General features: G+C 39.7%; 1 protein-coding gene across 6 annotated transcripts in view; it reads right to left on the bottom strand.

Moving 5' to 3' along the window:
* The window catches only part of SLC37A1 (solute carrier family 37 member 1), a 47320-nt gene that overhangs the window by 13290 nt on the left and 7513 nt on the right, over positions 1 to 26517 (bottom strand). Inside the window, exons 1-13 of one of the 6 annotated variants that reach the window (XM_090123015.1) lie at positions 25566 to 25764; positions 22345 to 22456; positions 21511 to 21764; positions 19863 to 19944; positions 18884 to 19010; positions 16451 to 16529; positions 15528 to 15663; positions 14043 to 14119; positions 12292 to 12458; positions 11491 to 11528; positions 6359 to 6397; positions 4279 to 4362; positions 1080 to 1211 (exon numbers count right to left, since the gene is read on the bottom strand). In XM_090123015.1, the coding sequence (XP_089979141.1) occupies positions 1080 to 1211; positions 4279 to 4362; positions 6359 to 6397; positions 11491 to 11528; positions 12292 to 12458; positions 14043 to 14119; positions 15528 to 15663; positions 16451 to 16529; positions 18884 to 19010; positions 19863 to 19944; positions 21511 to 21566 (1017 nt within the window). In that variant the 5' untranslated portion in view covers positions 21567 to 21764; positions 22345 to 22456; positions 25566 to 25764. Of the gene's footprint in view, positions 1 to 1079; positions 1212 to 4278; positions 4363 to 6358; positions 6398 to 11490; positions 11529 to 12291; positions 12459 to 14042; positions 14120 to 15527; positions 15664 to 16450; positions 16530 to 18883; positions 19011 to 19862; positions 19945 to 21510; positions 21765 to 22344; positions 22457 to 25565; positions 26032 to 26517 lie in introns of those variants that run through there. The other 5 variants (XM_090123021.1, XM_090123007.1, XM_090122996.1 and 2 more) reach the window with 5 other exon arrangements.

Here is a 26517-nt window from a genome sequence, read left to right as displayed (position 1 = left end):
TATGCCAGGGAAGATTCAGGCTGGATGTCAGGAAATATTACTTTTCTGAAAGAGTGGTCAGGCACTGGAATGGGCTGCCCAGTGAGGTGGTGGAGTCACCGACTCTGAAAGTGTTCGAGGAACACTTGGATTTTGTGTTGAGGGACATGGTTTAGTGAGAACTATTGGTGATTGGTGGATGGTTGGACTGCATGATCTTGAAGGTCTTTTCCAACCCTGGTGATTCTGCACAGACCTGTAAGTAAAGTGTCAAACTGACCTACCTTCATTCTCCTCAACCCGGTATCTTCTTGCTGAAGACAGGCATTTTTAAATTCCTAGTATGATGTACTGCAAGGACAACATATATGCAGCTGGCTCTACTTCACATACAGTTGTATGCAGGAAAACTACTGAGGAGGTGCAGAGAACTCTAGAAGCAATTTTTCTACCTCTTTTTTCCACTTTGCCACGGGAAAAACAGTTGAGACAGAGGATCAGACTGGTAGAGTGAGAGGATGCAGGAATACAGTGGTTGAGTCCTGGGGACTTCTCCCTCTACTTTTACACCTGGTCTAAATCAGTTCGGGTATAACTCTTATTACTTCTGCACTGCATTGAAGTTGATAGACTTTAAGCTGATAGTACAAACAAGACCGACTGTTCCTGAACTACAAGAAGTTTATTTTCCTTTCTTTTACCGGCTGTCTGGATGCTTTGATTATCTCAAACTTGTCAATACAAGCTATACAAGAGATTTTAAAATGAAAACTTTAAAAAACAATGTTGGGAAGCGTAAAACATAATCCATGGAAGAAAGATCTGACACTGAAAAGTGCTTATGCTTTTCCATTCCTAATACACATTTCTCTAATTGACACCAGTGAATTTTCATGTTACAGGCTGAAAAAGAGCAACACTGGAGCCTAAATCTTTCTCTTGTGCATCAAAATCTGCTTCAGCCTATGTACGCCAGAGTCACCAATCAAAGCTTGTGATGCAGAGTTAGTGATGTCTACCACTTCATCTAGAACTTCATGGAAACATGGAGGCAAAACCTGATTCCTACAGGAACAGGCAACAACAGCACATATACTCACAGGTATTCGCAAAGCCCCAAGGAAGCTGATAGCTGATGTCCCATGTCTACCTTCCCCAGTGCCCACAGTGCTGGAGTTCTGTGATGTCATGGAATTTTCACTGTCAATAAGCAAATGCTGCATTTCTGAATCCTGCAATTCCCCCCAGCGGCACCATACACAAAAGAAGAGAACAATGTATCAAAATACATATAAAACTAGCAAATAATTCCAAAATAATTTCTTAAACAAATGTATCTATTTTATTACAGATAGTTGCAACTTCTTAAATATCTTGATTTGGATATAGAGGATATACAGAAGCCAAACAGTGTATATGAAAAACAGGGTGAAAGAAGTCTGATTGTTTACGCTTGCTTGTTTACTTATGGAATCAAGTTTTCATTCTATATTGGCTTATTTCAAGTTGCAAAAAACTTACATATCATAATACAGCCTAAAGGAAAAAAATGATTTCGAGCTTTTCATTGTCCTGCTACTTAAATGTAGTCTAATTACAACTGAAAATCTACATTTCTGTACAAAACCAATTATTATCTTGTCTATGTATTAATATCAAGCTTGTTTTCCAGATTCTCTAACATCTTGTTCACCGATTAAATTACAGGTCAGGCCATCTTTCCAAGTGAGATCTGGACAGTGGGTTCTTTACGTTAAGCAATTATTTTTCACCCCTGTCTCATTTGAGCACTGCAATCCACAAATTTTGAAAAGCCTAACGTTAAGCAATATTGCCTAGGAACTAAATTCTGAGTTCTTTTTTACCACTAGGAAGGATTTTATTCTAATAATAGTTCCAATGGCTGCTAAAAATACTAGTGAGCGAGTTATCATTCAAGACGAATAAGCTGTCCCAGTCTAGCCATGAGCACAGCTTATTTTTATCCATCAACCACAGTGATCTCACAATAGAATTAAAAATTTACGTCTTACAACTGAAAAAAATTCAGTTATTAATAGTATTTCTTTGCCAAGTAAGAAAAAGAACAGGTTTTAGCTACCCTCACTTTCACTGCTCTTGGAAAGCTTACCAAGCTGAATGCATCTACAAGTTATAAATGTATTCTACGTACTGTCTTCCTCCTTTCCATTCTCGTGCTTTTGAATAAAGCCCTACTGAAGAAGTAAGCCTCACATATATTTGGCTGTATTTTAGTAAAGATAAAATGAGATGTCATTCCACATGCAGTACTTTTGACCTTTAAATGCTCCTTCCAACTCAAACGATTCTATTATTCTATGAAACTTACACAAATACAGAGGGTTAAACGTGGCAGTGAAAGTGACTGAAATCCAAACAACTTATTTAGTAACTCAGACTTGAAACTTGTACCAACAAAATGGAATGTCTGCGTTGCATGTAACTGAATAATTAATAAAAACATCAATTTGTGCTTAGCAGAGATACTATGGTTCAGCCTTGTCAGTATGTCAAAGAGTGTGATTACATACTCTTCATCTCTGGAGAAAGGTTCATTATCCCTTCATTTTGTACTATTTTTAAGAGACCAATCTCACATCAGCAGTAGCAAACACATGGAGATATCCAGGTCACATGGCCAATACCATGACCATTTACTGAATATTTGCTTTTTACAGTAGTTGAAGATGTTATTTAAAAAAAAAAAAAAAAAAAAAAAATCAGTCAAGGTTGCCACTCCAGTGTGCTTGGAGCAGGTTCGGCTCATAGGAGCAGAACAACTGTTGCCTGCAAATGCAGAAAAGCTGACAGTGATCACCTTCTCAGCATCACCATAACACAGCTGCTGTGAAAAGGAGAGGTGTTCACTCCACTTAGGATTCCTCCCCTCCCCCCCCAACCTCCCCCCATTTTTCTTCTAAAAAACAAACTAAAAAAAGAACAAAACCAAATAAACAACAAAAAATCCAGTCGCCCTGCCAGTACTCTTTAATACAAACATATAACTCAGCTGGCAGGGGGAAAAAAAAAAAAGGGAATATTGAAAGGATTGCCATTAAATGCCTTCCTGCTTTGTTGCCAGTGCAAGAAAGAGTGTCTCTTCTCTGCCCACTTGCTACGCAGACTCTTTGCGCACGCTGACAGTGGTGCCAGTGAGAGGTACTACCAGAATTAGAGAAGAAATCTTTGTGTATTAGAGAAGAAATCTTTGTGTATTAAAGAAGAAATCTTTGTGTACTAATTTGCTGACTATATTTTAGTTCTGTCTTCATGACTTGCCAACAGACACCTACTCAGATTCTTAAATCTTCTCCCCTTATCTTCCAGATGGTTGTCAAGTTATACTGCCAAATGGTTTCTGGGCTGGAGGCTGCTCTTAGGTGACTCAAAATGAACATGAGTAAACTTGGTACACTAAGTAAGCTCAGCGGCACTCTGAACTGAGTTTACTCACATTTATTCTGAACCACTGAAGGAGGATTACACTGCACTTATTGCAGGAGCTACAGAGAGGCAACCAAGATACTGGTAGAGCTTCTCCTTAAAGAGTTCAAAATCTTTCCAACAATGCTGATTACAGCTCTGTGAATAATGATTGTTGAAGAGATCAGGAAGTTTTCCTGTAAAAGTCCTAAAGAAGTGTTAACAAAAAATAAACAAAAGACTATCCTCTCAGAATATCATGTGTGAAGTGTACTGAATACAAATACAGTATTTCAAATGGAATTTCTTCCATTAATTTTCATCACAAGATAAAATTCCTTTTTGCCTACAAATTGGCACATCCAGAGTTCAGTTTCCAGTGATAATGACCAGCAATTACAGTTACATGCTTTAAGCATTATTCCTGTGAATAACTGCTCATATTTAGAACTCTGTATCCATGCACGACCTGTAAGTACACACATTTATTACATTGCAAAAGGAGACAAGTGAGACAGCAGGGAAGGGACAGATGCATCCACTGAAATATTTAAAGGATTTCAAATGGGTTATCTTGAAAATATCTTGCAGTGCATTACATTTGCTGAACTGTACAAAGATCACGAATTAAGACCAAATAAGTAACCATGCTATCTTATTCATCACTCCTGCAGTACCTAGGCGAGATAATGCTTAGATCCCTTATCTGATGTCACATTTGTGTGTGAAAAGGAAAGTAGATTTCAGCATTACAAAGAAAGACCAACCTTTGCCAACAGTAAATCTACTGTAAATTTTCTGTGTGATGTTTAGAAAGCCTACTATACTACTTTACAATAACACATTACATTTTACCTGAGACTTGCAAGTTTCCTTTGCATTTAAGGTTGGCATCTGGACTCTGAACCGAGATGCACCATTCAGGAATGCTTTAGAACTCTGAAAGAAAAACAACAACCCCTCATACTTCTGTTACCTGTTTTGTAAAGGATTACATAGTGCTAATAATTTCTTCACAAATGAAGTCTATGTGCATCATAACATCAGCATATAGCATAATCCCAAATGAAGAATCCTTAATTAAATGCCTGTGTGTGTTTTCTTTCAAGCTTTTACAGAGACCTATGGCAATATATATAAAATGCAATTTAAAATGTCTTTGGAGGCTTAAACATATTGTGTTTTACAAAGCAGCCTTATACTGAATTTAGAGCACAGCCATGATTTTTCTACCTTCTTACCAGCTTTTTTCTGGTAACTGAGAAAAAAGTTACCTTTTTTCTGAGCTTTCCTTGGCACTGCTGACATTTTTTTCTCATATCCCAGTGACAACTACAATTTTTTTATTTTCCCAGGAAAAACTTTGTTTCTTTATTTCTCTACACATTTAAGCTAAAAGTGTCTTCCACTTGTTTAAGTTCACTCCATTGCAACTCAGAAGTGAACCAGAGACCGTGCTCCTGGGGCCTCTGGAGGATTACTGAAAAGTCAGAGAGCCTCTGGGGTACACAGAAATCAAGGCAATGAATTGTGTTTTAGGCCCAAGATGGACCTGAATTAATGCACTGCTTTTTACATCTATTTATTGCCCTGTGCATTACTGTATTAGTTCACACCAAAATTACATTCCTTATAAAACACTATCCTGAGATCCTAGGCCTAAAATGATTTGCCAAGGAGACTACAGTTTGCCCAGTGAAATAAATATACAGCTTCAAAGTAGGCTTGTGGTCAGGGAAGGAGAACCTATTGCTAACACCATAAGAGGCACTGCACATTCCTCAGGGATGAGATATCTGCTTCCCAAGTGTCGAATCACATTCTGAATGCCACATCAAAACAAACAAATGAGAAACCACCACAAATCAAAAAAAGAATGCCTGCCCTCACTGAACATTTTAATTCAAGATAATCATTTGGTAACTCCTGCCCAAGAAAAATACAAGGACATATAATGCAGTTTTCTTTATACAAACTGCCTTTCATCAATCAAATCCTCTTAAGAGGGCAAAAAACTTCTGAGAGGTGAGGATGAATACCAAAATTTGTGCTGCACAATGCAGAGCTGAGGCGCAAGCAATCTTGGCCACACATTCTGCAAAAAAAATTGAATAACACCCACGGGCAGAAGAACAGGTTTTTGTTTTACAGAAAATTAAACTCTTGTCAGAAAGTGATTTATAACAATCTGTGGGGGAAAAAAATCCATTATCCATAGAGAAAAAAAAAACAAACAAAAAAACCAAGTCTTTCATTTGACTTGAAGAAATAAGATTTACTGTGGCAAGAAGGAAACATCTCGGGATAAGGACTAGACATAGAGGCTGCACAGTTAATGCTTGGAACATCTTCCTTCTTTTTCATTAAGATAAAAACTGCATGTTTCTCCTAAAAGCACAAGCACATTGCCAAAGGAGTTTAAGAGAGCTAGGTTTCCTGGAAATGCAAAGTCAGGTTAAAGAAAGTTCTTAGAAAATAAAGGCAAGTCTGTATTAACATGCTGCAATGAATATGTGTAGTTATAAGAAGGAAAAAGAATAAAAAGAAAGCACAGGGAGAGAAGACCAGAAGCAATAAATGCAGTTTTAAATAATCGTATTTTACAAATGCCATTAAACCTTTCCTTCAATTTTGATGATAAATAGTACATCAATGTATAATAAAGCCCACAGACTTCTTGCTTGCATTTGTCATGGGTATGTCCTTCTGGAACACTGCAGATTAAGTTTCCAATTGTAGTACTCAAAAGTCCTTTATCATAATCAAATGTCTTGAAGCAAATTTCAGATTCATAAATCAGAGTCAACATGAATACGAGCAAACAAAGCACAACTGAAGGAACTGCTGAATAAGGAACGAGAACTGCACGTCCGAAGCTCTGTGCTTGGCTCTCCATCTGTTCTTCTGGACAACTCAGTGAAATCAGATTACTCACCACTACAAACTCTGTAGAAATACTGGGCTCATGATCACGCTGCAAATAAACAGTAGACCAAATTCATCTAAGATAGTGATATCACAGAGAGACTAACCTAATCTTTAACCTTAATATGAGCATATCTTAAATTCTTCCCTATTCATTTCAGTTGTCTTTGAACTTAACCAGCCTCATTCTTCCATTTAGAGGTTCAGCTTTTGCCAACTGTCACAGCTGTCTGCATCCAACCAAAATATTTGTCTTAAGTGACAAGCTACAGCCTTATGAGCAAAACAAATAGGCATGTTTCCTTGATTTCTTAAATAATAATTTCTACCTATCTGCAAAAGCACAAGTTGTTCTGGTTGTTACCTGAGATACTGAGCACAGAATGACAGTTACCATGTTATGTATGCCAGCAAATTTTAACCCTTGGTTAACAAATTTGGAAGTTAGTTCCCAGTGATAACATAGTCTGTCTTATTATATGTATCTTCCTTCCTTTTTTTTTTTTTTTTTTTTTCAATTCTGCAATCAGATATGATCACATCTGCATTTTTAGAAGACCACCTCAAACTTCTATTTTCGTCAGTTGCCTTGACTTTTAAAAGTGCCCTCCCCATAGTGAACAGAAACTGTGACCCAATGTATTTCGTAGACCACACAGGTCTGAAGTGAGCTATTAAAGTGGTATACAGCTTCCCAAGAGAGAATCTGAGAAACATTAGAGGCAGGCAGGGAAATACTCCACAGAACCCTAGAATATTTGCAGATGTGGATACACAGAATAGGGAAAGACGAAGTGATGCCTTTTGCTATGCAGAGTAAGGTTTCCAGGGAAACAGTATGCCAAATGCAATGCTATACAATGAGACTGCGCGTGGTGCATCTCACTGATGCCCTGGAGATTAGGTCAAAGGACAGTCCCAGAAGGGGGAAAGTGTGGTGAATAGAAAGGGAAAAAAAACCTCTAAGAATACTGGCTTCTAGTTAAAAACATCATGACGAATAGATATTGAATGCCTTTTTTTTTTTTTTAATACTAGCTCCTTGAGAAATATGAAAAGGCTATTGCATTCAATTTCTTAGTCATGCTTCCCAGTAAAAGTGCATTAGAGAAAATAGTAAACATTTACTTTCACAAAGCTTAACAGCGAATTCTGTCAATGTTATGCTCGAGGTATTATAGAAAGCAACTGACATTGTCATAGAAACACTTTTGAACTACATAAAGCCCAAGGAAAAAATGCTTCCCATTAGGAGTCTCTACAAGTCATATAAACAATTCTCGTATTTGACAGACTTTAATAAGTGAAAAAAAATTAAATGAAAAATACAGAGCTCATTGTAAGTACAAATTATCTCATAGCAACAAACTAAGAATAGGAGTTCCACAAACCATTAAAGGTAATCAGAAGCTTTATCAGGAAACTTCCATATGAGGAAAAAATCCATTAACTGGTAAAGAAAAAGAAATAATAGACAGCAGAAGAATCACCATCAGTTACTATTCAAGAAAAGAGAGAATTTACAACATAAAAAGCCATCTATCTAAATTTTTTTTGGGGGGGGGGGTGGGGGGAAGGGGAAGGAGGAGGGGGACACAGTAAAAAGCATAAATCATCCCTGAACTATCTGTCTGTGACACCTGAAACCAGTAGGTGTAGTTCACATATACATGCAGACAGTCTTCATATATAATAATCCTCTATTTTATGTAAAGACATATGGGATTCTTTAGGATCCTGCCTCTAACACACTCCTGAGCAACCTTGATTTGCTGTCACACACAGGAAACCCTAAGACCTCTATTTGCTCTCTTGTTCTTCCAAAGACCTAATTGAAAATGTAGCAGACTTGACTGCCCATGGGTCCCTGGGAGTCAAAGGAGAAACAGCCTGGAGCAAAATACTGCTCTGCGTTTTAGTTACAGTAGAAACAAATACATACCAAAGTCTTACTGAACATGAAACAGAGATGAACCTGCAAACATATTCTGGAACAATAACAGGAGGATAGTGATGACATTCAGTAACATAACTGGTCTTCCAAGTACTCTCCTTTTTGTTTTTTTTTTATTTGTCTGCTATTTTTCTTTCTGCATAAATTGCCTCCCTCCTCTTAGGTTACAGATACACAAATCAAGAAAGGAATCTACTTCTCATGAGACTGAATGTGTACAAGCCCACGGAGCAGGATGACATGCACCCAGGGACCAGGGTCCTAAAGGAGTTGGCTAATGTGGTTGCTGAGCCACTTTCCACCATATTTGAAAAGTTGTGGCTGTCAGGTAAAGTCCTTGAGGACTGGAAAAAAAGGAAACATCACTTCCATCTACAAGAAAGGAAGGAAAGAAGACCTCAGGAACTATAGGATAGTAAGCCTCACCTCTGTACCTGTACAAATCCTCCTGGAAGACGTGTTAAGGCATCTGAGGGACAAGCAGGTGATCTGAGACAGCCAACACAGCTTAACAAAGGGAAAGTCATGCCTGACTAATCTGGTCACCTTCTATGATGGAGCGATGGCATCAGTGGACATGAGCTGCCTTCCCTTTGTCATCTACCTGGACTTCTGTGAAGTCTTTTACATGCATCCTTATCTCTAAATTGGACAGACCTGGATTTGAAGGGTGGACTATTCAGTGGATAAGGAATTGGTTGGAAGGTTGTAGCCAGAAGGTTGTGGCCAATGGCTCTATGTCCAAGTGGAGGCTGGAAATGGGCAGTGTCCCACAGAGGTCCATCTTGGGACTGGTACTCTTTAACATATTTGTCAATGACACTGAAGATGGGATTAAGTGCCTCCTCAACAAGTTTGCTGATGACACCAAGCTGAGTGGCTTGATACAGCAGAAGGAAAAGATGCCATGCAAAGGGACCTTAAACTCAAAAAGTGGTCTCTTGTGAACCTAATGATGTTCAACAAAGTAAAGTGAAAGGTTTTGCACTTGGATCGAGCTAATCTCAGATATGTATACAAACGGGAAGAAAAACTCCTTGAGAGTAACCCTGTTGAGAAGGACTTAGGGGTCCTGCTACGAGAAACTGAACATGAGCCAGCAGTGTGCTTGCAGCCTGGAAGACCAATGTTATCCTGGGTTCCATCAGAAGAGGGATGACCAGCAGGGTGAGGGAGGCGATTGCCCCCCTCTGCTCTGCCGTCATGAGGCCTTAGCTGGAATACTGTATTCAAGTCTGGGGCCCCTAACACAGGAAAGATTTGGAGCTTTTGGAGAGGGTCCAGAGGAGGGTCATGAAGATGATCTAAGAGCTGCAGCAGCTCTCCTATGAAGACAGGCAGAACGAACTGGGCTTGAGAGAAGCCTGCAGGGAGGCGTTATTGTAGCCCTCCAATATTTACAGAGTTTATAAACATGAGGGAAACGAACTTTTTACACAGGTAGATAGTAATAGAATAAGGTGGAATGGTTTTAAACTAAAGGAAGGATGATTTAGATTAGATGTCGGGGAATTTTTTTACTGAGACAGTGGTGAGGTGCTGGCACAGGTTGCCCAAAGAGGTTGTGGATTCCCCTGGAGGCCAGGCTGGATGGGGCCCTGGGCAATCTAATCTAGTATATTTAATCTAGTGGATGGCAACCCTGTATGTGGAAGGGATGTTGGTACTTGATGATTCTTGAGGTCCTTTCCAACCCAAGCCATTCTATCACACAGAAGCTGAAGTTTTCAAAGGCACATCTCTTTATCACTGACATAGATTTCTACATTACTTAATTCTGAGCACACAAAAATTGAACTTCTGTGTTAAGTGTACTGGGCAAACATCTCAGCACCAGAGATCATCTACTTACCAACTTACTTTAAACAGTGTTTGAACAACCCTGTACTAAATATTTGAACAAAAGGATTTTCTTTAAGAAGCAACTGAAAGCTAGAGGTTTGCTGCCACAACAGCACAAGGAAGAACACATGCAACGTTCAGCAGGACAAAGAAAGCTTATGTATTCACATGTAGACTGTTTTGACAGCAGTAAATTGCATAATTGATACATTTTAAAACTCACCTAACATTTAAAAAGAAATAACCTATCTCTGTTGTTGGAGATTTCAAAATTTCATTAGACAGGCCTTAATCAATCTGATCCAATGTAAAAGTCAGTCCAACTACAAACAGAGGGTAGGATCAGATGACTTACTGAGGTTCTTTCCAAATTAAATCATTCTATAACTCCACAAAAAAAAAAAAAACCAACAACATAAACACAATATAACACTGTCATGTGACCAATATCACTAAGTACAAGTTATTTTTCTCTCCATTTCACAGTTCTTCATTAATGTCAATACAGTCTGTAATAATTCCAATTAGCTGGGGTTAAATAAAGGCTGTATTGTATCACAACAAAACTCTCTACCACAGACTGACTGCTTGCCCTAGTCTCTTAACCTTTCAGTTAAGAGGTGAGAGTCACCATCCCTGCAGGTGTTCAAGAACACTGTAGACATGGCACTGACTGACACAGCTTAGTGGGCACAGTGGTGATGGCTGACAGTTGGACTAGATTATCTTAGTGTTTTTTTCTAGCCTTAATGATTCTATGAATTGCAGCTTCACATACATTTTTTGCTCCTCTCTTCCCCACACATATGTTCCTGCTGCCCTTCCCTCTATCCAAGGAATATCCCACCTTTCATACAAGCTCGGCGATGCATGGTTCATAGACCACATACTAGGTAAAGGGCTGTTTACATTTTACTTTCTGCAGCACCCAGTACAGGGTTCTTAACACTGAGATCCTTGATAGGCCATGGCTGGCAGCTATCTCATATCCAAGCAAGTAGGGAAACTGAAGGACACAAGTCAAACACTCTGAATACACTCAGGAAGATTGGATGAAAATAACATGAAGAAAAATGAAGAGCTTCTACTGAGTTTGCTGTGCTAAGTTCATCCATTGCAAAATCTTAGTTCAAACCAAGTCATTCACCTCCTCATTTGTACTGCTTTGGTAGACAGTAAGCTTCTGGTTTTCCACTGAAGCACAGAAGACCAATCATTCTTTTAAATCTAGGTAAGTTATAACAACACGGCACAAAAGGACCATGAAGATTATTTGATTACCAGAGCTACCATAAACATGTATATTAAAAGGCAAAAAAATCACAGCAGAAAAAACATTCACTTACACTGGATGGTGTGCAGGAGCAACTTATATCTTTAGGATCTGAAATACAATAACACACGTAGTTAATAATGAAAGAAAGCATAAATAATCTCTCTTAAAACACTTATCAGTAGTGCAATTTACTACCAATAAGCCAACAGTACAGAGGACACAAAAGTAGTTCTCATATAAACATTTGATTTTACATTTAGAGAAACAGAGAAGGATGCTTCACAGTACCCTTCGCATTCTAAGACAACAGTTCTATCTGGCAGCCCTGTTCATTGCATCATTCTAGTTGTGTTAACAGAGCTTTTTATGTCTCAGACAGGACAGATGCAGAAAAATAAGCATTCATACTACTACCTCTAAGTCTACAAAGAGACAAATGAAAGGACTTCTTTTCCATTTCTAAGTTAAGATTACAGAACTTGCTCTTATCAGGCAATCTCTTCATTTTGTAGAACAGAATATGGATGTTGTACGTTGAATAGTAGCACAGAATACACATTACAGCCAGGTGGGATATTCTACTATTTAGATGTGTCTGACACCTGAACAGTTTTTAAAGACAGGGGAGTAAAGATAGGACACTGAATTCTGAAGTGTTACTCTCAGATATGATAATCTGGGTATGGTATGGTATAAACTTGTCAGAGATGCACAGATTTTTCTTAATCTAGTTCTAGAAGTTTTTTCAGTATTAGTGTATCTTGAAGAATAATTGTTAGCTATTACTATGCCCCAGGTAATTTAGCTTAAACAGTGGTGTTCTTTGCCCATAATGAGCCCTTTCACGGTTCTATCACACTAAAGCACTTACGTTCAATAAGAAAGAGGAAACAAACAATCCCCATCACAGCAATGATAACACCAGGCATCACAAAGGAGAGACCCCAGCATGTAGATACCCAATAAGCAGCAATTAAGGATCCCAAGATGTTTCCCACTGATGTGTGTGAATTCCAGATTCCCATGATCAAACCTCTCCTGCATTAAAAAGAAACAAACAAGTCCCACAGACTTTTCTTATTATTTCAACAACAAGCAATCTTGAAAAAAAGTATATTAAAAAGACTGCTTACCTGTAGTGACTGTGAAATATCTGAAAACTTATTGCTCTGTAACTGACCACTTCTTCATGCTAGCCTTTCATCTGTCAGTTTCAAAGCATCTAAATATTTAGAGAAGTGTTCCAAGAACTTCTCTGTGCATGACAGAACTCATCCAGCATTTAACAGCACCACGGGGGTTTGCATACTTCCAGATAAGAGTTTCTTTGGTAGAAACATGTATGTAGATATTGCATAGCATACACATACTAAGTCCAATGCTTCTGTGAATGGAAATCCTGCAAATACACTGCATAGACTTGACTCACAGATGCATCGAACTTGTCAGCCTGGAAATCCTAGATTAGAGCTGCTGCAGAATAGTTCCAGCAGAACCAGTGTAAATCGCAACAATTCTGCTGAAGTCTTGACAGTTAGCAGGCTTTTTTCCTTGTAAGTCTGGGAAAACTGCCTTGCCTTCAGCAGGAGGTTACCTGAAGCAACCTAATTTTAAATAAAATAAATCCTTTTCTTTGGTTGAAGACAAGACCCAAGGAGTCTGCTCATGTTTCAAGGAATTTGTAGCAAAATGAAACTTAGTGACATTGGACCAGAGCTCTATCCAACAGTCCATTACGTAGCCTTCTAAAACCAAAGACTGTTGCTTTTGCTTAAAAAAGAAAATCTGAATGATGCATCTGCTATGCACAGACCTGTTAATTCTTTTCAGTAGTTTGATACTGTATTTTTTCAACTGTCTCACAACTTTACACAGAAAACTTATGCTGAATTTTCATATGTAGTTCCAGTTTCCCCTGGAACTGATTGCCAGTAATGTTCCTTTGATGATATCTACAATGGACAGCACCAAATAGCATTACTATATGCTACAGCAATCAACCATCATCAGAGCCTATAAATTTAATATGCAGCTCTCACAAAATTCATGGAAGATTTCTGCATGGTATGATAAAACAAGCATTAAGAGTGATCTCTATGCAGGATTTAAAAAAATAAAGGAAGAAAAAGGATGATTTAAAGAAAATGACAAAAAAAAAAAAAAAGGTTAAGTCAGCTATGATATCTCTTTTCTTTTTTAAATTAAATTTCAGGTTTTTCTAAGCGTGTTAGAAAGAATATATCAGACAAAAAGATATCTTTAGAGCAATACTCTGACAACTGCTTTGAAACACAGATGAAAACACATTAAAAAGGCACGATAACAGCCTTTATCAAAAGTGGTTTTTTAGACTGGTAATATTTGCAAGAATGCCAAAACAATTCATCTGAAAAATTAAACATCAAACGAAGGAGTTACCAGATAACACTAATTTGACATGAAAGAGAATATTTCAAATTGAAATGTAAACTAACCAGAAGACTTCTGTCAAGGATCCACCTACCTTTTCTTTTATCCCAAAGCATCACTGAAGCAATAGGTAGATACTTACACTGACTACAACCTTACGGCCCTGAATGCACTGATTTGTACTTCCAAAACTTTGCATTATGTATTATTTACCTTCCTTTTCCAAACCAGTTGCCAATACATGTAACGACACTTGGCCAGCCAGTAGTCTGCACCAATCCATTAGCTATCTGAAAGCATATAGAAACAATAATAAGTAAGCACAGCCTATGACAAGTTAAGTTCCTACATAATTCCTGTTGAGTGCTGTGTCAGGAAAAGGAAGACTAAACAAGTGCTTTGATTTCAGAAGTTTACTGGGGATTTCAAAAGCATTATTTTTCAAGAATAAACAAGCTGAAACGTTTCACAGGGGTTCTTGCCTGTCCCTAAATATTTCCACAAAAAACTAAAATTCAATCACGTGCTTACCAAAATCTCATTTCACAGACAACACAGAACAGGCAAACCAATTCCCCAAACTCTAAGAGCTACATTTCACTCAGTTTGAACATATGGCAATTAAAGTGAAAAAATAAAAAAGCTTTCAGGAAGACTGGACAACTTTGAACACTAGATTTAAAATGATTAAAAGACATATACAAATAAGCTTAGAGGAGAAATGTAATATACTGTATTCAGACTGAGGTAAGAGATATTTTGGCCTGTAATTTGCACAGATGTAAGGGAATCATAACTCAATTCCTAAAAGATGTCAGACAATTGTTCATTAACCCAAAGACTACAGCATATGAGCAACTGAACAAGAAATGAAACAATCTCACATCTTTGTGTTACAGGACTCACTGTCCACATCACTGGTAGGCACACAGCCTATGCCTAAGGCAGCTGGCTCCAGTCTTGGAAACCACACAGGCTAACAGCCTCAGGGCACTGACACAGTTTACCAGGTGACTTGGTGAAATAAATGCTTTCAGTGCTCAAGTCTGTATTGCTGCAAGTCATGTTACACATGCCATGCAAACATGCCAGCTGTGAAAATGCAACCAAGATAATACAAAGAAAGCAACAGCACAAGGTGCAAACCTGTCCAAAATGACTCAGAAGTGTTAATCATACATTGGTCATGATCAAAATTCCATTTTAGGTCAATGGTAAATATTCTCATGACGTCTGATTATCTCTACAAGCACTCTGAAAAATCCCACACAACAAATTTTATTAAAAAGGCTGCCAGTTTCTCAGCCACGCCAACGTGGGAGACTCCAACATTAGGCATATAAAATGCAATTTTCCTGCACAGAAAACCAAGCTGAATCATTCAGGTCTCGGCAGAATGACAAAAGTAAATATATTTGTTTTAAAACTCATCCACATCTAAGCTTGCAAAGATTTGATCATCAATGAATTTGCCACAGACTAAAACACTAATTTGTTTTCAAAGATTTCTTTTTTTTTTTTTTTAAGCCTGGGGCTACCTATCTATCATTTCTGTACGTTATTGTTGATGACAGATGTCAGCCTTCATATCCTCCCATCTAACCACTAATCATAGCTAGCGACTTAAAAGAAACAATAACAACACAACATTAAAAAGCACCATGGAAACTCAGACTATCTAAAGAAAATCATGCCTACCTGGGCCATTATGTAAAACCACAGATTATGTATATTACAGAAATAACCCAATCCAAACATTGCAGTGAAGAGCCCGCTAGCAAGCATTCCGACTGTCAGATAGTACCGGATGGGCAGCCGTTCTCCTATTATTCCACTTGAAATGTGGAAGGAAAGAAAAAGAAAAGCTGTAATTAAAAATCAGATCATAAAGCTTTCAGGAATAAAGAATATTTTGTGTTGCTTAATTCTTATTAAAGGGAAACTTTACTAGTAAAGTACTTGACAGAAAAAAAAAAACAATAAATGTTTCATGATCAATAACTGCCAAGGGCTAACATCTGCACTACAATCTTTCAGGGACATGCTCACCTGAAGCCCATTGGAAGTGACTTACAGAATCATTTTCCAAATGACCCACAGTATGGGAACACTCCAATCATTTAAAATGAGATTTATCTCTCTCACTAATGACTCTAGCTATGAGGGTTCCAATTTTGTAAAGAAAAAGAGGCAACTCCAAAAATGGCAGTCAGTAACCAATGGATGGTTTTGATAGTGTCTGCTACTGCTCTTTCACTACAGGACACATCACCTCAGTCTACGGAAGCACAGTGGACACGGATAAAATTTGGGGATGTGCATCCCAACCCCAGTGCACCCTGAAGAAATACAGGTTAGACTGCAAGTTGAAAAGCACTCATGCACAAGGCAGTTGGGAGAGTAAAAAAGAAAAAAATCTTTCTGCACACCAAGAGGTATAATACCACTGGGAACTAAGGAAGATGCATTGTTTTCTATAGCAATTAGCACAGAGACAGGAGAAGGACATCCAAGTCCTCATTCTCTTCGTGAGAAACTTTACAGTAGGATAGGACAATATACTGGGAATAGTATGGCCTCCTATATTAAGTGATGAAGGTTTCCAAGAGAATCAGATTTACCTTAAATACATTCCAATTGCGTATGCACACAGAAATGAGTAATCCAGTGCTCCCAGTAACTGCTTGTAGTTATTCTTATCTAAGAATATATTTTCAAAATAAATCACCAGTTTATACGTGCCAACAATTTTTATACATGATAAGAAAAATGACATGCATAGGACACGGTGGATGTACACTGGATATTTAATTTTAAATGAGCACTTTTAAATGGGACTTAAGCACGCATTATGCAAAACACTTAACAACAACAACAAAAAAAACCCTCTACAATTTATGCTTTCTCTCGTAGCACATTAGAAAAACATTTCTAGGCCCACTTTTAATTCTGCTTTACTCAAAACATCACTTAGGAATTTATTTGCAAGGTATCCACTTCTTATAGCTACTCAAATAAACAAACAAACAAACAGAGCCCAACCAAGGAAAAAAAGCCACCAAACAACTAAACCATAAAGGGTATTCTTAAAAGCGCAGTAGAAAGATGAGTTTCCTATATATAGTGCTAAAAGTGAAAATAGTTTAAAGAAAATCCATCATTATACAGTCTTTTTAAGGAATCATCTTAATACAGTTTTTGGAACAGTTAAATTCTTTTGTGCTTCATTCTTTAACTTCTCATAAGGCACAGTGACAGAAGTCTGGTTTAAAATAAGAAAAATAAGATTCAGCTCTCTACAAGAAATGACCATAATCACAACAAAATGGAACTCGCGGGATGGAAGGGTGCAGCAGGAGGAACTCCATCCAGATGGAAAAAACAGCCTAGTCTCAAGAGACCTAAACTCATACCAAGAAAGACAACTATGTCTGCACGGAGCCACAATTCAAAGAATCATAGAATCATTTCAGTTGGAATGAACCTTTAACACTCATCTAGTCCAACTCCCCCCCAATGAACAGGGACATCTACAGCTAGATCAGGTTGTTCAGAGCCCTGTTCAGCCTGACCTTGCATGTCTTCAGGGATGAGGCATCCAGCAACTCTCTGGGCAACCTGTTCCAATGCTTCACTACCCTTAGCATAAAAACTTTTTTCTTGTAACAGCCTAGATCTCCCCTCTTTCAGCTTGATACCATCTCCCCTTGTCCTAACACAATAGATCCTGTTAACAAGTCTGTCCCCTTCCTTCTCACAGCCCTGCTTTAGATACTGACGGGCCACCTGGAGCCACCTCTTCTCCAGGCTGAAAAGCCCCAGCTTTCTCAGCCTGACCTTGTAGAGGAGGTGTTCCATCCCTTGGTCCATTTTTGAGGCCCACCTCCAGACATGCTCCAGCAGGTCCACATCTCTCCCACTGACTCTGAGAATAAATTTGCTGTTATTAAAACGTCCTTTCTTTCAGTGACATTCCATCTTGCCAGCTTTGACATCTCAAAAACAGAGCTGAAAGAACAACTTTAGAGTGCCATCTCAAAGAGACAGCTTTGCAACAACATGTATGTTCATGGAAAAAAGCAGGACACTACAGCTCAGAACTTTTCAATATTAATAAAGCTAACTAGTATTTCAGACAAGTAAGTTCACTCTCTCCTTAGTCAAGGGACAAGAAAGAACAATCAAGTTTTACTGTACCCCACAACATTTGAAAACATGAAACTACATTATTTCAGTTGACTGACTACCTTGCAGCAGGCAGTTAGTACACAGAATTCTGTCAGAAAGCCTAGAGGTAAAATCTCTTATTCTCTTTGATGAGTGGATTTTTTTTTAATTGCTAATTAAAGAGTAATTAGAATGGCTTACTGATGGCTAGAAAGACTGGAGTTGACTATTCTACTCCATTGATGTTCTTGGCAGTGATTAAAGTGACAAGGAATGATTTAAAGTCTCCATTAAATTCCAGTACAATTACATTTGAAGTGTCTTTCTAAGTAGGCAAATATTCTTTCTTTTTGAGGAAAAAAAGACAGGTTGATAAGCTAGCCAATAGGTTGTCAATTCCATTCTTCAACTAAGTCCCAAGATTTTCTCCATTAGAATGATGAAAAAATATTTTTTCTCCCAATAAAGACTCCGAAAAATTCCAGTTTGGATAAACATGAAGTAATTTAATTTCAGTGTTTGCTAGACCTTGAACTTGAGTAGCAGAAAATCATAACCATTTATTTTATTCTATCCCTTAGACATGTTAAAGACGTATCTAAATTTCAGGCCCATTTCTTGACTGAAAATGGTTCTACCAAAACCACCTTATAGCTCTAAAAGGTAAAATAACATCAGTTGTTTAAGTGATTTTAAGGAGGCAAGACATTACAAGCTAAGTCTTTACTTTCTTTGGAAAAAAACAATGAGAACTGAAAAAAACATCCCTCCCACATACAACCCCTGAATCTCCCCATGTATGAAGAATAGCAAGAGGCAGAAAAACTAATTACTAATATAAGCACTTTATTATGGGGGAAAAAAAAAGGGAGAAAAATATGCCTTACCAAATGGCTCCCATCCACACTGAGATGCATTAGACAGCTTTTTGACAGACTGAATCTGGGCGGCATATTCTCTGTAGGAGCTGAGTTCAACTTCACGTGAAGCAGCACAATGCTTATGTAGTTCTCCCTGATACAGAAAGGAAATTTGAAAATGGAAAATTCACTTCCAACAGAACCTTGTTAAGCTTCATACAGCAAGAAATTTAATAATTCTGTGTGAACCTGCGTCAAACACAAATGAAATCAGTAAAATTTTAAGCCATTATTAACTGCTGTTATTCAGTGAAGCCACCCTTACACCAAAGAGTAACCACGTGGCTAGTAACGATGTGCTATAGAGAAGTGGTGTTTGTAAGTGCAAAATTTCAAAATTCTTCACTAATATTGAACTACCATATCCACTGTTACTCACCAGTTATGTACAAGAGCCCTGGCAGATTTGAATTGTGCTTGGCAAGTTACAGGTACATGAGATGAGAATGAGAAAAACATAGGGATAGAGAATATCTTGTCACCGGTTTCACTGGGAACAGAAGTGAAAAGCATGGAGTCCCAAGCATACAGACAACTATGATTTTCAGCAGCACTTGGAACAGTCATGTAAATGTCAGTTGAATTTCAGCACATTTGAGTCATCAGTTGCAAGAAGATTTTCTCAAATATAAGAATGCAAACGTGTTCCCTGTTACATATCTACATATTGGATTAATTCACATGAACAGCCTTAAGTGCAGGTACAACTGTTCCGAGTCTTAAGCCCAAAGAATAGAAGTATACACAACGTTCTAGGAGTGGTCTCACTAAAACTTATTACTAAAACTTATAAACGTCCCTGTGTGCCAGTTTCATCAGGTTTCCATCTCTAAAACCATTCCAAGTTAAACATTGCCTTTTACAAAAGAAAACACTGAAAAAGATGACTACTTCCTTGTTTGATAACAATAGAAGGAAGTTTAAATAAGAACACAACCTTGCTTACCTTAACTATACTGATAGGTTTCCTTGATAAATGGAAGCTGGCATATAAGAAGAAGGTGAGAGTAAAAATGAAGGCTCTGTACCTGTAATACAAAAAAAACACATGGATATGACTTACTTTTAGTGCTGTTACAGAAAACATTACACACTGGTAATCTTGGAATAGGTAAAAACAACTTTTTTTTTTTCCCACATTCTCTAACAGCCAGAAGAACTGCCCTAGCAGTAGTACCTGCTGTCATCTAGCTTTGGAAGGGAGCATTGCGATACATAGGCGATATACAGGACAACACATAAGTCTGCAGAGCTGATTTGTATGTTTACAACCTACCTTCAGGGGCTATTAAAAGACAGTTAAACATTAAACATATAGATAGACAGATAGCCGTATCTCATACTTTATGGTTTCAGGCAGCTTTCTGTTACAATCAAGATGTAAAAGGTGGCTGAGCTGTCATTTTAACTATTGTGAATGATTACCTTTTTCTTTCCTTATACTGTTTTTAGGATTTTTTGCTTTATTTTTGCCTTCCACTGCAACAACACCAATTGGCCATTTCTAGGGACTGCAGCATGGGCAGACACTGCTTGCATGTGCTGTCAGTTGGAGCATCTGAACATAATTCTCCAGCTTTGGGCTTGGAAAGACTTTCCCCTCATACTTCACTGGCATCCTGGAGTCTTTCTCTGCAGTTCCTATGAACTATAAGGTTCATTCTGCCACTGCAAGCATAAGACAAACACAGCAATCTAATCTATTCTATTCCCTATGTATGTTTCAGCTGCTTAAGAAGCTGAGTGTTTTGTGGATTTCTACTTTTAACAACACAGAGAGATCGGAGTATACCTACTGGCTTTTTCTAGCCTTGATCTTAATGTAAAAATCTGCAAATAAAACTGCATATGCACATAAAAAGATCTGACAACAGACAACTTAATATAGTCCCTAATTTTTAATCAATCTTCAATCAACTCCTGTCTTATAAACTTCTGTATAGCAAGGGTATTGTTCTGACATACAAAGGCATTAACAAAAAAAAAGAAAAAAAAAGGGTGAGTTTTACTATGAGTTGAGTTATTCACCCCTATTACTGAAGGCATTGCCATGAGTTATAAAAGCCTAATGACACTGTCCTCACTTCTGTAGTGTGCTAAACTCTTCAAATAGGAAGTGCTTGGTCTTCCATTTGTTATTTTTGTTATTCATACACAATTAATTCAGTATTCTCTTTCAGAAAACACACAAACCAATGCCATCCACTTATCAGGATTGTTTGTTTTTTTAAATATTACAGTACTAAGAATTAAAACCGTAATTCTAAAGGTCTGTACCACACATCAGTTCATGGGGAAGAATACACACTTCTGGTTAAAACACAATCTTAGTTGAGAATGGTGCTCAAGAGTTTGAATATAAAAATGTGAAAGTTATCCTTTCAAGTGCATATCTTGCACAGGAAAGGTCAAAACAATTTACCCTCTAGCACACTTGACTAATGCTTTTAAAATGTGAGCAATATTTGTTATACAACTTACAACATTTTTTGCTGTATATACCAAGCAATAAAAAAGCAAAAATAGAGCAAGAGAGCAAAATAATCTATCCCAGACACAAACTCACATTGTCAGCACCATACTTCAAGACTTACCACTGATCTCGTGAAAATGAAGTGATGAAGCGAATCCCGGGAGGCAGCTGAGCCATCTACAGCTGGTATCAAATTTTAGGCGACAGTTACGTGCTTGGGAAAACCTTAGCTGCTGTTCAGAATTTGTATTAAAGATCTTCCACAAGCCACGCAATTGTAGGCTGCAAACTTGGAAGACTTCCCTTTAGATCTTGGTCTTGTACCTTCAGCCACTACGTGGCAAGTGCTTCTCTCTGTGTTTGTTAATTGCTGATCTATGAAAAAGAAAATCTGGTAAGTAAACATCATCATCAAGGTACTTAATATTTTCTAACCATAATATTTCAGCTGTGATGATCTATTCAAGACAGAAGTCATTACCATAACTAGCCTTCTAGACATCAAAAATGTAACAGACAACTTCAAGCCAATATAAACTGCAACTTTACCTATATTTTATCATTTATAATCTATTTCGAGAAGTCACCTTAGCATAGAGCAGTGGAAGCAGAAGGAAAAGATGCACTTTAAACATGATCCAAAGCCTGCTGGCATCAAAACACTGCTTTTGTCTCAGAAAGAGAACAAATAGGCAATTACCTACCTTAGAAAGATCTATTTTAACATATCATAAACATTCATGAGGTTGAAATTTGCTCAAAAACAACTGCAGTGTTTTCAGCCTGGAATAGAGAATTCTTCAACTTGCAATTGGGTGCAAGTTGAACAATGCTGCCAGCAACACTTGAGCAGAACTCCCTGTTCTAGCCTGATTCCCCTGTCCACGTATCAGTGACACACAAGGCACCAAACGGTCAGTGAAGCTGGAAAAACAAAGAAAGAAAATGTCCCCACCTGAGCTCCTTACAGCAGCTCACCCAGCAGTCAGGCTCACGCACATACGTGAATTACATCCCCTGGCATGCAGGGAAATAGTGAGATTACGGCAGCATTGATTCAGTTCGATCTAAAACATAGGAGAATTCTAGCTGAAGCACCTCAACAGAAACAACTGATCCTTTATTACAGGCACTGCAACAGGAACTAACTGTAATTATTTTGCAGCAAGCCTGAGCCAGCTGTTGAGTAAGATGACAAAAGGCTCTGTGGGCATAAGGTGTGCCTGCAAACCAAATAGGCAAGCTGAGCCTCCCTGTGTGCTAACAGCAGGGCCATCCCAGCAGGATGACAAATGATGTGCCAGGACTATGACCAGGATCTGCAACGTAACCCCAGCCCTGTTACCAGCCAAGCTCGTAAAGTCAGCACCAGACACGTTTTCCTGAGCCTGGAAGTCGGTAGGATACAGAAACAGCTCTCTTGGAAAATAATGGGAAGTGAGATAAAGCAAAATTTCTTCTGAAGAAAGCACACCTGGCAAAACCAAAGGACTGGCTTAACCTGGAAATGTTAGAAACTGCCACCCAGCAGACTGAGGTATGAGCCTCTCTCCTCTCATCTTTATCCTTCACCTTATTACAGAAATCAAAGTTGATGATCCTCAGCCAGCTGAATGAAAACAATGAACTCAGTTCCCTTGTGTCAAAGCTGACCAGATCAAGGGTCTGGTTCATTATTCTAATGCATATTTTTGCCATGCCTTTTGTTTTTCACAGTGTCATATAATCATACAATTGTCTGTGTTGAAAAGAATCTTTAAAGGTCATCTAGTCCAACTCCTCTGAAATGAACAGAGACACCTACAGCTACATCAGGTTGCAAAAAGCCCTGTCCAGTTTGACCTTGAGTGTTTCCAGGGATGGGCTTACACCATCTCTCTCAGCAATGTTTGGCTTTCTGGCTTGCAAGGCACATTGTGTCCTTGCTATCTCCCTACTCCAAAAGTGAATGGACTTGCTAATCTTGTTTGATGCGCTCCACCTCCTTCCCTGTGCTCTCCATCAGATTGTGCAATCAATCAGCAAACCCTATAATCATTCCCAGCTTTCCAACCAGGAGTCTCCTACCCTGCCTTCCTCCCTGCTCCCGCTCCCTGCTGTGGGTTCCTGTCTCCTTGTGTATTGGTCTTTGTAGCCACACATCGATGGTTCTGTTGGCTGATCTATCAGAAAATCTGCCCTGAAAACCAGATGATCCAACAGAAAATACTAACTCCCTCTGTGGCCATCAAACTGCTAAGAAGGATAAATCTGAAGCAGCAGGAGAATAACGACAGTGACTGAAGGTGGCACTGCCCCCTTATAGCAACAGCTACTTGTTATGGCAGCTGAATTCCAGACCAACACATGGCCATCAGTAATCTCACACTTGGTTGGAAATGAGCTACAGAGAAAGAGAGGCAAAAGGAAAAAGAGGTGGGCAAAGGAGCAGAATGAACTTTTCTTCCAGCAGTAGCTGATCTGTTTCAACATTCCGACTCCATCTCCCCTTTCTCTCAGTTAAATAACAGTTTTGGTATTTGAGTTAAGTGATATCACTGTAAGTGAAGTGGCATAAATATCTACTGAGGAAAAAAGTGGGAAGCTTGCAAAGAACTAAGATCTGAAGTCTTAAGCCTATTCACATGGTTCCTTTAAAATATTGTGGGATAAGGCAATGGCCACCACAGAAAAGTAATTGTTCAACAAGTTACTCTTAACAGTTTCAGCATAAGCAGTTGCAAAAAGACTTCATCTTACAAAAGGTTTCAGTGCTGTGTTCACAGAAGGCTGCACATCCCTGCACCTGCTGCATGGATCACACTCACGCTTCCTAAGTGCTTCTTGGGAAGACAGTAACTAACAAGCCAACAAAGACAAACAACCAAAGCTAAAACCACAAGCTCCTAAACTCCTATTGTAAATGCAGAGCCCTGCAGCCCCACAAGGAGGACTGGACATTGGAACCACACTCCGAGTCTATTTGGCAGGGGCTGATTTCATCTTATCTAATGCAGGAGGAGGCCCAGACCATGGCCTCGTAAAGTCTGCAGCATGTTTCATGCCTCAAGTTCTCACTGCCTTGTCAACACCTTATCTCTGTATATCCAGAAGTTCCTCTGGCTTCCAGGTCATGCCTCTATTAGCAAATAAAACTTCTCACACAAAAGCCAAGAAACTTGTGACAATAAAAGTTGTGAACAGGTTATAAAAATCACATCCTCCCGTAGGTGAGATTGGTTTTTTAAAACAAGTTATTATTCAGAAAGGGAACTAACAGACCACAACAAATAACTCATAATTTACCAACACATTTGTTACATTTCCATTTCACTAATGAAGCACAAACTTCAATCACTCAAACTGGTCTTTTATACTTTCATGTTCAGCAACATTTTTACCTACGGGAGAGCAAAAACTTGCACTTCCCCTTGGCTGTACTGCAATGCGTGAAGCAACACTGTAGTACTTAGCATCTGTATTTAACCTTCAAAATTTTACGCTGTTTCTTCAGGCTTCCACTGCACATTTGAAACACAGCCCTCTCCCTGTTTCAGGAAAACATGGTCATTCGTAACCGGCCTTTCTCACCAAAAATACTGCAAACCATGGCTCGGCTGTGCTGGAGGAACAGCGTGGAGTTTCTGTGTGGTGCCTCCCTCTCTGTGCACTGCTGTGTTTGAGGACAGGCACACACTGCCTGCTGCTTCTCCATACACCAAATCCAAGCCCTCAGGGTGTGGGCTCAAGAGGCCTTCAGACATATACATAGCGGAGGCATATTGTAATACTCAGCAGCAAAGCCTCGCCCAGAAATAGTCAGATCCATTGGCTTTAGAGCTTGCAGAGCAACCTAAATGGTCATATCTGTTTCGAACCATAGAATATAGAGCTGGAAGGGACCTACAAAGATCAAGTCCAGCTCCTGGCTCCATACAGGAACACCCAAAATCAAACCCTATGTCTGAAAGCGCCGTCCAGACGCTCCTTGAATTCCGTCACTCGGGGCCGTGCCCACAGCCCTGTGCAGCCCGTTCCATGCCCACTGCCCTCTGGTGCAGACCCTCTCCCTAACCCCCAGCTGCCCTCCCCTGACACAGCTCCATGCCGGCTAACATTAATGCAGCAAGCAGGAAACAGCTAATTGATTAAAAAACACAGGCCAAAGGTTCCTGCAAGCACACAGCCAGTCCGTACCTGGGGCCCGTAACACCGCGTTACAAACCGCACCGGGGCCGAGGGAGCACAGGCCGGCCCAGCCGAGCGCGGGCCGAGGTCAAAGCGCCCCAGGGCTGGGCGCTGCACTCTCACCGGGCTGCCAGGCACACCGCGCCGGAGCTGCTCCCTCCCGGCCCTCCCCGGGCCCGCGGCAGGTGCACGGCCACCCCTCGCCCTCCGCGCCTACCCGCTGCCGCCGCTCTCCCAGCCGGTGCCGGCGGCTTCCTGCTTCCTGCCTGGCCTGAGCCGCGCCGAGCGGAGCCGGGCGCGGCCGCGTATCGCCACCCCGGCCGCGGGAGCTGCGCGGCGGGACCGGTCCGCCCGAGCCCCTCCCCGCCGCGCCGTTAGGAGTTGCGCCATGGACCGGGCTGCCGCGGCGGCGCGGAGGCCCCGGCCCGCCTCTAACGGCTGGCGGAGGGAAGCTGCCGCCCCCAGCACGCTGCTAACGGGAAAACTGTGTAATAATATTAATAACCATTTAAGTATTTGCCCCATCCCTGGAGGCGCTCAAGGCCAGTTCGGATGGGGCCCTGGGCAGCCTGAGCTGGTGGGGGGCAGCCCTGCCCACGGCAGGGGTTGGAGCGGCGTGGGCTGTGAGGTCCGTCCAACCCAAACCATTCTGCGGTTCTGAGCTTTTATTTGCCTTCTGGTTTCTCGATCCTGACGCCAGCAACCTCACGTCACACACCAAAATGCTGTGCTTTCTTTCATTCCTCCCCTCTCCCTTTGCACTGCATGTGCCAGCAACACCCATAGAAAACGCTCAGATCTCTGCTGTGACTTTTACCTTTACCTTTTTTTGAACACTTAGATCCTGAGCTTTGCTATGCAGTCACAAGGAACCCTTCTCCCTTAAAACAGTCAGGGGCTCAGCATGACCACTGTGCTGCACAGCTTACTGCTTCCCATCTTGTCACCAGCAGATGGAGGC

Source organism: Phasianus colchicus, chromosome 1, assembly GCF_987193195.1.
Source record: "Phasianus colchicus chromosome 1, bPhaCol1.hap1.1, whole genome shotgun sequence".
NCBI lineage: Eukaryota > Metazoa > Chordata > Aves > Galliformes > Phasianidae > Phasianus > Phasianus colchicus.
The sequence above is the reverse complement of the archived record's forward strand: the minus strand, read 5'-3'. Positions and strand labels throughout refer to the sequence as shown.